Raw genomic sequence first — 13,185 nt, 5'->3', positions numbered from 1 at the left:
AGATCTATGCAGTACAAATGTTCAAAATACCATTGTTTACTGAGCATCCATTAAAAAGGCATAGTACATTTTTATACCTAGTAGGTAATAATATTAAAAATACGTATTTTAACTGAACTGAAGTTAACCAGAAGTTCATAATGGAGAAGTCTATGTGCCCATGGTTTCTAATGCAACAGCTTTCTTCTTGTCTTGCAGTGAGGTGTATGTGACATTACAGAGTCAACATCTACCAATTATAACCATGTACATGCCACGGTGAGCTGGGAACAGGGCTGTAGCCCCACGGGTGCATCTCCCAGCTGTCCCATGCTGTGGGGAGGAGCGAACGTGGTTGTAGCCCTATCCTGGGGGAGGGTCTCCCCAGCTGCGGAAGGCGGCTGTTTCACTGGGGGCTCCCTGGCTCCATGGGCAGCTGCCTGTCCATGGGGATCTCCCTGGCTGGAGGGGCAGCTGCCCCAAAGAGGGGCACCAGGCCCCCTTAAAATCTTAAAGGAGTGAGTGGAGGACACACACTACCTCTTCCCAACCCCCAGCATACTCTGCCTTACCAGAGACAGGTCCCCAACCGCCATCTCCTACTGCTGTCTGCACACCTGGCTGGTCAGTACATACTGCACGTGCTCTCCAGCCAGTACCTGGTATCTGCAGCTGCGCTAACTTGGGGAAAGGGCAGCTCAGCGGGGGGCTTGAATGTGGGACAATTAGCCCTTTTGTTACGATAAGTTGGGACTCCTTCCTAATGCCTGAAATACGGGACTGTCACGGCAAAAACGGGATGGATGGTCACCTTAAATCCTATATCTGAAATAAATACTGGTTGCGAGAGATATGGTGAGCAAATTGGAGTTTTTATGTTGGGAATGAAACTGGCTTGCTAGAAGCATGTCCGAATCTGAAAATGCAGTATAAAAGACAGAGAGTTTCTTTTCCTGGAGACGTGGAAAAAAATAAATCGTACAATGCTAAGTATACTGAAATCTCAAATAAATGGATTTGGCATACTTGCCAGGTGGTTTCTTGCCAACAGTTTATTGGCAATGAATTTTTTATGCTACCTCCAGTGTAGATTATACAATTCCGTGTATCAAAATGAACCTACTATAATTATTCTGTTGTTCATAGTTACTGGTGATATTTGGGTTTTGGAGGAGAGATGTTTAAGGATTATAGCAGTGAAGGGTTTATGCTACATATGCTTAGATATTTGTCTTGTTCATAAAGTGAAATAGCAAGAAGTTTGTGCTGCTTTACTAGGGGTTTAAACCTGAGAACTCTCATGTTTTCATTGAATGTGTTGTGTGGTCACTACAAAAACAGTCTGTTGGATTGATGAAGATCTACAATATGCTGCTTGAAAGTGTTGCTTGGTTAATCTAGCTAGTATCTCATGCTCCATGAACCACTGAGGTAGTCGCAGTCCCAGCAGAACCTGTCAGAGCTGGCTCAGAGCTATGGTCCTTTTAGATTTTCTTCTCTGCATACCTGAATATCATTGGCATGAAGAAGCATTGGTCCGAGAGCCATACAGTTTTACTCTGCATGACTGACCTTCTTGTGTAGACTAAGCAACGTCTCGTGTTTTAAGTGTTACTAGAGTGTTGTTTTGACTCCCTTATATCAGATTTCATTGACTTAGTTGTCCATAGAGTATTCTTCAGAAATCTCTAGTTGAACATCCCGAATATGCAGAAAACTAATTTGTTTGTGCATCTTCATATCTTAGCTTCAGGTCCAGTAGCAATTGCTCTTCAGATCCAAGTTTAAAATAAATTAGAAAAGACAAAGTTACTGCATGGTGCATTTTCATTTTGGTCTAACACTTTATACTTAACCTGACTTTAAGAGGACCAAAGGCACTATTTCTCCAAGAGACATCCCTGAAAAGGATATTGTATTGATAAGTGTAACAGGATACAAGAGCCATCTGAGTTCCTTACTAGGAATGGTTGGTACACAGTAAAGGGTATTACATTACAATAGTTGAGCACTGCAAATACATTACACAAGGTAACTGAGTAATGCAGCTTCAGAAAGGCTGCTTTGTGGTCTCCTGGAGATCCTTCTACATGTGTTTTCAAATGTGGAAAAACTATTTCTTATGCTCAATTTTCACTCATTTTGTTCTGAATTGTCATTGTTACTATTGCTTGTGTAGATGAAATTTGTGCACACTAATCTGAGTTTTTGCAGATGAAAACCTGGAAATGAATGTTATCTAAAAGCATAGAAGCACCTTTGAAAATTTGGCTTTATTTATCTATTTGCTGTAGATCCCTAAATGTCCTCCTCAAGGCTTGAGCTCACAACCCTGGGATTATGAGGTTAATCCTCAAACCACTGAGTTATCCCTCCCACTCCTTATCATTCACTTAAGAACCAATTTGTCTGCAGTCTTCACAATAGCTGTATTTTAATTTAGTCAACACAGGAAATTACCTGTAACATGAAACAAAAATTAATTATCCAGGTCAAATAATAATTAAAACCAGAAGCTGGCACCATAGCTTCTGAAATGAATTTCCATACAGAAGAAGAAAATAACCCCCTCAGTTATGTCACTTCATAGATATCTTTCTAAGCTATTTTAATAAGCCTGAACCATTTATACTAATGCAGTTTCAGAAGTGTAAGTGCCTAGGTAACAGAGCTTGAATACCCAGCTGAGAGGTGAAAACAGAAGCTTTACACAAACAAATAAAAAAACAGCCCACCCTGTTAACTGGACATATTTTGCAATTCGTCAAACAACTGACACTTGATCACAAGTATGTTTCAGACCAGAGAACAATTTAAATTTTCAAAGGAGTTTCAAAAACATCAAAAGGCAATGCAGTCCCACTTTAATGTGTCATCTTAGAACAAGGCTTTGATCAGAATTTTAAAGAACATGCCAGTAAAATGAAGCTTGGTATCTTATTTTTGGCAGTATGAGTGGAATAAATGAAGGTTAATGCATATAACTGACTAGATAAGACATGGAAAATATGTTAGGTATGTGCTTGAATTTATTTTTCCTGAGTGAAGACTATTCTCTGTATCATAAAATCTATTTTGCCTGTCATGTAGGTTACTTGTTTGGTATATTTCTGGTTGTATTTCAGAACATTTATAATTCTGCAGGATCTTTAGAAAATACAGTAGAGAGCAGTGCAAAATAATGACAGAAGAAACAGTGTTCTGAAAAAGCCATGTTCACAACTCGGCAAGAAACCAAGCCTGACATTGTTATAAATGGCCACACCACATTGGGGTCACAGTTGATGGCACACATCCTTAAATTCCATGGCAAAAATCACTACATTACATGGCAGGAACATCTGTATTCCGTGACAGTGGTAACTCATTCTATCTAGGTATCTCATTCTCTGTCACTGTTCATTCTATCCAGGGTAAACTCCCTTCATTCACACCCATATCCCCACAAACAAAGCGGTGGCTCATCACTAAAATCCTCATTACTATAATATTAATCAGTAGATATATTTAACCGTGATTATTTTCAAGGGTGTTTTTATTCACTGTGTCTTCCAGGCAACTTGGCTTTATTCCCTAAGCCTAAACAACAGCAGCTCAGTCCTAGCGGTCCAGATAGTAATCTCTTTCCATCATTTGTGCCATGGATGAGAGGAGTTTGTACTTCAGGGTCTCATCTGTCTATTTCCAGGGCCTTGGCTGTTACAGTGTTCTCAGGGTAGCCCAGTTCACTAGCCTGCTTTTTTTAGGTCCACTCAATCAGCTCCACATTCATCTCTGGCTTCCCAGCCTGACCAACCTCATAGGAGAGTGATGAGGGGGATGTAGGTGCAGCCAGAGAGCAAGGGTCAACTGCAAGGCAGTCCCAGCAGAGCAAAATGAGAAATAAAGTCTCAAGCTTTTGTCTGCAGCATATGGGGGAATTCTGCTAAGTCCACAGTGAAGTTTAGAACATGAGAACAGCCATTCTGGGTCAGATGGAAGGTCCGTCTATCCCAGTATTCTGTCTTCTGATAGGGCCAATGCCAGGTGCTTCTGACAAAATAAACAGAGCAAGTAATCATCAGTCATGCCCACCAACAGCAATTCTGGGCCCCAGGGCAGAACAATCCCCTGCTCCCCTCTCAGAGGCAGGGCCACAATTCCCCCCCACCCCCCAAGAAGCCTTGAGTGCCCCACCTCCTGTCTTGTTTGAATGAGCCGCAGGGCCGCTGCACTGCACCTTCCTTCCCTTTTCTGGACCAGTCTGCCTGCTCTGGATAAAAAGACAGCACCTCTCGATTCAAAGATACTTTTAATATATCCCATGCTGTTTCTGGACTGAGTCACCCCACCCCAGAACCTCATGGGCATGACAGAAACGTATTTGAATCAAGTGTTTTTCCACAGAGCAAGCAGAACTGGGGGCCTGAAGGCCGTTTTAAATTGCCCATGGCCCTGGGCAATTGCACTCTTCCCTTGACTTTCCCCCGACACTGGTGGGTCATTCATCAAGTGATCCATTGTCTATCACTCAATCCAGTTTCTGACAAACAGAAACTAGGGAAATCCCTGCCCATCCAGGTTAACAGCCATAGTTGGGCCTATCCTCCATAAATGTATCTAGTTGTTTTTTGTACCCTGTTACACATAGAACTGGAAGGGACCTTGGGAGATCATTGAGTCCAGTCCCCTGCCCTCTTGGCAGGACCAAGCACCATCCCTGACAGATTTTTTTTATGGTCTTGGCCTTCTCAAAATCCTCTTGCAAAGAGCTCCAAAGGTTGACTGTGTGTTGTATGAAGAAATACTTTTGTTTATTTTAAACCTGTTGCCTATTAGTTTCATTGGCTAACACCTAGTTTTTGTGTCATGAGAAGGATTAAAATAACACCTTATTTACTGTCTCCACTACACTGGTTATTTCATAGACCTCAGACATATTCCACATAGTCTTCTCTTTTCTAAGCTTAAAAGTCACAGTCTTTTTAATCTTCCCTCATATAGAAGCCATTCCTTATCCCTAATTATTTTAGTTGCCCTTTTCTGATACTTTTCCAACCATCAAATTTTTGGTCTCCACTTGTTTACATGTAAACAGTTATTCTTTGTCATGAAATTCAATCATTAGAACCTGTGATGGAAGCTCCCTTGAAAAGGGCACGTCATAAAGGAAATACACAAATACACGGTATCTTTGTGTCATATGATAATCTCAATGTTGCAGCCAGAAGGCTAGAATGTTTCCATAATGCTTCAAGTGGATTCTATCTGAGAGAGACCACCAACTAAGGACTATAAAAGAGAGATCATTTACATCTGATCAGAATGATCTGTTTTGTATGTCTTGTTTATAAATGGAAATTGGCCATTTGTGGTCAGACTAAAATGTACAAGAAAAGAGCTAATCCTAGATTGCAATTCTAATGGTCCTTTTTATTTTTCTACTTTCAGAGGGTGGCAACAAGAAGCTAAAAAGCACGATACAGAGAAGCACAGAAACAGGGATGGCAGCAGAACTGAGGAATCGTATGGTTCGGCAACCAAGTCGGGAGTCCACCGATGGCAGCATAAACAGTTACAGCTCTGAGGGGAAGTAAGTGGAATTATAGATATATAGCAGTGTAGGAATACATTGAATTTTCTTATCTTCACAAGATAAATAGTTGAACACAAGTTAAAAAAAAAAAAAGCCCTTCTGACTGTGAATAAAAAATCCCTATTTGGTTAACTCTCATTCAGAAAATTGATGTATGTACAAAATCTTGCACTAATGAAATTCTTAACAAATCCTAAAACTTTCAGGCTTTTTGATGAAAAATAATATTTGAACTCCACTTGCTAAGGGCTATTCTTCAGTTTAAAGCTTTTCCAGTCATCCAACCAGCAGAAAAAATGCTAATATGGTCTATAGGTGACCAACCACACAACAGAAATAGCAATATGAATCATCAAAGGGAACAATTTGAAAGAAACTGGTGTGGGCTTCTGAGACGCTCTTTGGATCTATCCTGAATTAAACTTGAGATGTTAAACTCCCTGTTATATGAAACTATTCAATAACTCTGTATAAAACAAAAGTTTAGGTTGGAGCTGGTCAAAGTACATTTCTTATGGAAAACCAAAAAGTTTGACCACACATCAGCTAAAACCAAATATAGGAGCTTGCGTATTCAGTCAAAAGAAAATTCTCTTGATTCACCATTGTTGTTGCTAGTAATTATGTAGGAAGGGATAACAGAAACAGGAACTGCACAGACCATACAATTGTATTCCAGCCTCCTCAGACAACCTAGTGGGTATCTAAAAGGGCCAAGTTTCCAATAATGGTACTGTTCCCAAATCTGCCTATTTGACACACTAGAGTGAGATGCCACTGAGTAAATTTTACAGATATTCAGCATACGATCTTACCCACTTGTGGAGTTTGCTGGGTTCCTAAGTGGACTTTTCACTCCCTGCTGAGTTCTTTAGGCTTATCTTCCCCTCAGTCAGGCTCACATGCCTAGTTAATGGGAGGGGAAATGTAAGGGTAGCTACCGTCATTCAGATCAAGTTAACCCTTTTGGAGTTAATCAAAGCAGGGAAGAAAGTAGAGGAAGGATCATATCATGAAGAGCAACAATATGATGACATTTAAAATATTATTAGCATTTGATTTAATACCTGGTCTTTGAATTATGGTTCCTACCTGCATTCCACGTGAGCTACATGTTCACTCCAGGAATTTGAGACCAGAAGATTTTTGCTAGCAGGGTCCATTGATCCATGCATACTCCCATCTCTTCTTTATACTCAGAACCATAAGAGGCAGCATGGACTGGCAAGCTCTGTCATTCCTTTCTGTTTCCTGTGATCTGAAATGGAATCTCTTCAGTGTCCACAATGTGAACCAAAATTTTGTAGTTAGTTGTAAATAGGTTTTAAACTTATTTTAGACATAAGGTAGGTTACCCCCAATACCTCCCAGTACTGTGACCAGGACCCCAGGATTAAATACCCCTGTGTCCTGCACCTGAGCATTCCCTGTCCTCAATAACCATGAGACATGGCCATCAAACCAGGGAAGGCCTTTGGGCACTGAGCACATTCAGGGGGACTCTGTAAGCCCAAGCCTCGGAGGAATCCAATGGAAGGGGGGCAGGGGGAAGGAAAAAATTCCAAAGTGCTGGAGCATCACTCTGTCCTGGAGCAGTCAGGAAGCACTACTACCTCTGAACAAATGATCAGACCATTGCCCAGTGTCCTATGCCATTCCATGGCCTATGGAGCGCACCCTCTCCTCGACAAGGTTCAAGTAGCCACTCCCACCAGAGCCCAGGCCTTCCACTGCCCTGCTGCTGGAGATCTTATAGAGCAGTAAAGTGGGGCTCTGTTCACCCCTATTAAGGTTTGTTGGTTGCTTAGGTGTACTCCACTACCTGCCTTTCTTTTCCTTTGCTGTGGAGCCTTGTGTCAGGGCTATTTGCTATGGAAAGATAACTGGGGTGGCAGTCAGCGCACACTACCCCTTATACCCTCCGTGAAATACAAGCCGGGATCACACGTTTCATAGAACTCCTCTTACTGTAGGGTTTGGTAACCTTACTCTGAGATAACGAGGACTTTCAGGCTGCTCTCGACCATTGTTACAGGAGTTCTGCAGTCTCAAGCTGACATTGCTGAATCAGTTAACCCTGACAGTGAGAACACAGTTTTGCTTCACAACCTTAAAAGTGAGAGAGGCCATTTTTAAAACATGAAATTAGAGATCCTGGAGCCTAAGAAAACAGCTTTTCAAAGATGCCACACTACTAGTTACCAGCCCAATTCCTGTCCTGAAATTTTAGGTTGACACCTGATACAGATCATATGAACATAGCAACATCCATACTGGTCAGAGCAATGGGCCATGGCCAATGTGAGATGCTTCAGAGAGAATGACCAGAACAGGACATCCCATGTTGTCCTGTCCCAGCTGCTGTCAGTCAGACTTTTTTTCGCTATGGTAGTGGAAAGTAGCTCCACAGGAATGTGCCAGAGACACATGATTTAGTGCAAGAGCGGGCTTTGATTTATTTGGCAGACCTTATATTATCATTATGTGTGAGCCTGAGCACTGGAGAAAATCAGGACTCAGTCAGGCTAACAACAAACTTGCCAACCAGTGCCATTATGACTAGAACTAAATCTTAGCAGCACAAAGATTATGGGCTAGTTTGCTAGTGTGCTAAACACCTGCAACAGTTTCTTTCCATATAGTGTAACTGTTTTGAAGGGGGTTGGATGTAGATGTAGACATAGATCAGGGTGAGGCAGTATAGAAAATTTCAGCCCAAACCATTGGAGTTCCACTAAGTCATAAGCAGCGCTATGAGTTTATCAAACCAGTTTTTAATAAATGTTACGACAGAGGTACCAGAAATGAATGGTATGTGACAGAAAGGGAGGCAAGATGTTCATGGGGAAGCGGGTTTTGGATAGTGAGCCCACCCACACTCACCCAGCAGCTGCAGCTCCTGTCCAGCAGGACTGGGCTTCAGGTGTTGTAAAGTAGCCCATGCATTTGCAACCCCAGCCAGATCCAATTTGATTTTCATTGCAACCTAGTGCACAGGGTCACAGAGCCGCACAGGTTTGCTGTCTCCACCTGTGTAAGGTTGGATACACTAAGGCTGAGTTGAGTTGTAACCCTGAGGCCTAGGTCAGAATTCCATGTGATCTGAGTGCATTTTATAGACTTTATTCAAATTCATGGTTTCGGTGATCACCAAGATATCGAGGATGATACTGTCGCCTCAGTTACAAGAAACTGAAAACAGGGTCTTCTAAGTAAATGTGTTGGACAACAATTATTTCAAGCCAGGGCCTAGCCCTGTAGATAGTGATATTATGAATTCTAACAAATAAAACAAAAACACATGGCTGTGTTAAAAAAGTGACCTAATTTTGGCATATTCCCATGGCACTACTGCACACATAGTTAACTTAAAAAAGAACACTTCTCAAAATACTTGTTCATCAAACAAGCAGGTACAAGATCAGTTGACTGCAAACAACAAAGATTAGCAATTCCAGACCATAGTTTGGGACATGTTTCCCTGGGAAATATTTGTGATTTTTAATTAAAACCGATGCTGTATGATAAAAACTAATTACTTTTTTGATTACTCAAATTTAAAATTAATCAGCAGGATAGGATCAGTCTCGATGGATATTTTTTAATCGTAATAGCTTATCTTACCAGATTACTGTCACATGGCATTAGTAATGGACTAATACATGTTTATTTTTATTAGCTCTCTAATTTCTTGAATTGTTCTTTGACATAAAGATGTTGAGGTGCTTTCTGGGTGTTCCTGCCATTGTGAGACACCCCACAAGTACCTGCCCTGAGTGTGAGGAAGTCTCATCTGTGCCTGCCGGGGGCAGCTCCCCAACTCCACTAGCGACAGGCGCCACAACCGCTCCCTTCAATGCCCATATAAGAACACTGTTTTTCTTCAAGTTAGCAATAGGTTCCATGAAGAGTCCAGCTGCTATTCCATGGAACATTTGCAGTATACACAGATCTTCCACCTACAAAGAACCAGTTTGCCCCAGCTAATCAGGACCAGCTTTGCGTAGCCCACAACAATTAGATATGTTTATAGTGAAATCAAGTATAAGTTTATTCAATAAAGCGTAGAGTCAAGTAACATTACGTGGAAGTATTGAGAGGGAAACGGTTACATATAAAACAAGATTATGATGTACTCTCTAGAGCCTACCCCTAGGAAAGACTAGCATTTGGCTTACCCAAAATCACTGAAATGTGTTTCAGCTACTCTTGACTGTGAGCCTCCTTTCATGAGATGAGTACACTATCAATTAGACGCCCTGGTGAAGGGTTCCTTGTGTTCCTTTCTCCCCAAAGATATATCATTTCTATCCTTTGTCTTCAATCATAAACAGAGTACCCCCCCACTTTTGTTCCTTCCTGTACATTTTCTTTTTTGAAGATTTCACAATCTCTCACTGACACCTAGCTCATCACACAAATAGGTACCATCTCCACTGTACACTACACAGACCATACACAGATGATCAGACAAAGCAATAAGCATCTGTTATCTGCTACTTGAAAGGAATGAGTCCTAGTCATGTCACCTCATGGTGACCTACATTAACTCCAAGGCCTTAAGAATATAATTATTAATTTATAAATACATAACTTCTGAAATGTTATCCACACGTATATTTAGTAGCGATTATGACAACCAATGAACAACTGGGTTTGGGTAGAATAGGTCAGAAAAAACCTTTTCACATCACTTATTGGTGAACTATTATGCATATGTCTGGATCCAGGCCATCGGTGTAAGCCATCTACATCCTCTGTCAGCTGGCATGAAGAGGTCCCTCGATCACAAATTCATCTCTACAATGTCCCTTTTTAAAGAATGATTAGTGAACAAATAGCTGGCTTAAAGCAATGGAAACAACCACAGAAATGTTCACCCCTGAGACCTTTGCTAGACAAACTTGAGAGATGCAAACAGAGGCAGCTAATAGGAAAATTTTAGAGGATGTACCTGCAAATGAAAGCTTAATAAATAAAAACAAATTAGTGTTTTTGAAGTTTTTTGCTTGAGAATGGCGACTTTCAAATCTGTAACTGCATGTCCAAGGAAGTTAAAATGTTTTCCCACTTCTTGTTGTATATTTTCATTCTTGATGTCTAATTTGTGTCCATTTATTCTGTCTGGTTTGTCCAATGTACATGGGATAGGGGCTTTGCTGGCTCATGTTGGCTTCAGGTAATGGCCAGTGGCATTCTGTTGCTTTCTTTGTTGGGTATGTCTTATTGTAGGTGACTTCTGGGTAACTGCATGGCTCTGTCAGGTTGATTCTTCAGTTCCTGAGGTGGGTATTGTAGCTTTTAGAATGCCTGATAGACATCCTATAGGTGTTTGTCTCTGTCTCGGGGGATTGGTGCAAATGTAGTCTTTATCTTAGGGCTTGGCTGCAGATAATGGATCTTGTGATATGGCCTGGATGAATGCTAGGGGTTTATAAGTAAATATAGTAGTCAGTAGGTTTCCAGCATATGGTATGTTGACATGACCATTACTTAGCTGCACTGTAGTATCCAGAAAGTAGATCTCTTGTGTGGAATACTCCGGGCTGAGATTGATCGTGATATGTAAATAGTTGAAATCCCAGTGGAATTCTTCAAGGGCCTCCTTCCTGTTGATCCAGATGATGATGTCATCAATGTAGCACAAGTGGAGGAAGGGTGCTTGGGAACAAAAGCTCTGGAAGCATTGTTTTAATTCAGCCATAAAAACATTGGGTGTACAATGGGTGCCACTGACTTGGAGGCAAAAATCATCCCAAATCTGAAATGGTGTGGGGGAGAACAAAGTCACACAGTTCAGCAACCAGCTGTAGCATGACATGATCAGGGGTGCAGTTCCTGACAGCATATACTCTGTCTTTGTGTGGAATGTTGTTATAGAGAGTTTCTGCATCCATGTGGCTAGGATTGTGTTTTCTGTGAGATCACCAATGGATCGTAGTTTCTTCAGGAAGTCAGTGGTGTCTTGAACATAGCTAGGGGTGCTGGTAGTATAGGGCCTGAGGAGAAAGTCCATACAGCCAAGCAATCCTGCTGTAAGAGTGCCAGAGCCTGTGATGATAGGCCATCCAGGATTTCCAGATGTATGGATCTTGGGTAGCAGATACAATACCCCAAAGTTGGAGTTCTGGGAGGGGAAGTCCTGTCTAGATTCATTCCTGTGCTTATTCAGGTAGTTTCTTGAGTAGCTGGTGTACAGTTTGAGGTGGGTGTTTAATTTGGTACTCCTCAGGGGGATCAGAGGATAATGGCCTGTAGAATACTGTGTTGAAGAGAATTGTTTAGCAGCCTCAAGTTCATAAGCTTACCTATTCATTATGACTACAGCACCTTGTTTATCAGCCTGTTTGATTATAATGTTAAACTTGTTTCTGAGACTACTACAGGACAGACCCAACAAAGAAAGCAACAGAACACCACTGACCATCACCTACAGACCCCGCTAAAACCTCTCCAGCACATCATCAAGGATCTATAATCTATCCGACATGACAATTTCTCACTATCACAGACCTTGCTTACCAGACAACCCCCCCACCTGGAAACACATACTCACTCACCACCGACCACACACCCCACAACAGAATGACTAAGCCAGGAACCAATCACTGCAACAAACCCCAGTACCAACTCTGCCCACATATCTACCCTCTTGACACCATCATAGGACCTAACCACATCAGCCATATCTTCAAAGACTCATTCCCACGCATATCTACTAATATGATATAAGCCATCATGTGCCAGCAATGTCCTGCTGCCATGTACATTGGACAAACCAGACTGTCTCTAAGCAAAAGAACAAATAGACATAAATCAGACATCAAGAATAATGACATGTAAAAACCAGTCCAACTCCTGACCTTAGTGGAACATGGAGGGGAGAAGAAGAATCCACAAGTAGTACGTCATTTAAAACAAAACCAAAGCCTACAGCATCCCAGGATTATAAATATAGATATTTTCTCTTGAAAACTTGAGCTGTTAGAATGTATCTTAAATCTCTCTGATCTTCTCCTGCATGGCCAGAGGAATCAGGTGATTTCTGATCAACCAAACATAGCAACTGAATTTTGTTAAAATGAAACAGCTGTTTGACCTGAAATGAACACACACTATTCACCCAGTTCATATGTGAATCACATTCAGTGCTCTGGGGATTATGACCCTTAACAAAATTCAGTTCTGTTTGCATAGGGGAGGAGTAGAGAAATAGTCACTTCTCCATGGAAGTGGGGAACAGAGATTGTTGGTCTAGCCACAGCTACATCCCAGTGAAGAGGAGATGATCTTGCCACTACAGTGGTTCTCGTCTTTTCCAGACCACTGTGCCCCTTTCAGGAGTTTGATATGTCTTGAGTACCCCCAACTTTGCATCATCATCATCATCAATAACTGTGGGCTCAGTGCCTGTTGGTGTCTGATGCCTCTCTCACTATTTCTTTCCATCTTTCCCTGTCCAGTGCAGAGTGGCTTAGTTTCTGTAGACTAGCTCCACAACAATCTACCATATCGTCTATCCATTCTCTGTGGGGTCTGCCTCTCCGATTCGAACCATCCATTAGGCTGAATACCAGGGTATTGATTTTTCGTTCGTCATTCATTCTGCAAATATGCCCAAATAGTTGTAG

At 41.6% G+C, this 13,185-nt stretch overlaps 1 protein-coding gene across 44 annotated transcripts in view; it reads left to right on the top strand.

Annotated features, from left to right (window-relative positions):
* RIMS1 (regulating synaptic membrane exocytosis 1) overlaps nt 1-13,185 on the top strand; it is a 423,063-nt gene that overhangs the window by 395,715 nt on the left and 14,163 nt on the right. For all 44 annotated transcript variants that reach the window (XM_074991019.1, XM_074991025.1, XM_074991017.1 and 41 more), the window contains one exon: nt 5,410-5,551. In XM_074991019.1, the coding sequence (XP_074847120.1) occupies nt 5,410-5,551 (142 nt within the window). The remainder of the gene's footprint in view (nt 1-5,409; nt 5,552-13,185) is intronic.

This window comes from Carettochelys insculpta, chromosome 3 (genome assembly GCF_033958435.1).
Source record: "Carettochelys insculpta isolate YL-2023 chromosome 3, ASM3395843v1, whole genome shotgun sequence".
Classification (NCBI taxonomy): Eukaryota; Metazoa; Chordata; order Testudines; family Carettochelyidae; genus Carettochelys; species Carettochelys insculpta.
This window is presented reverse-complemented; position numbering and strand designations above follow the sequence as displayed.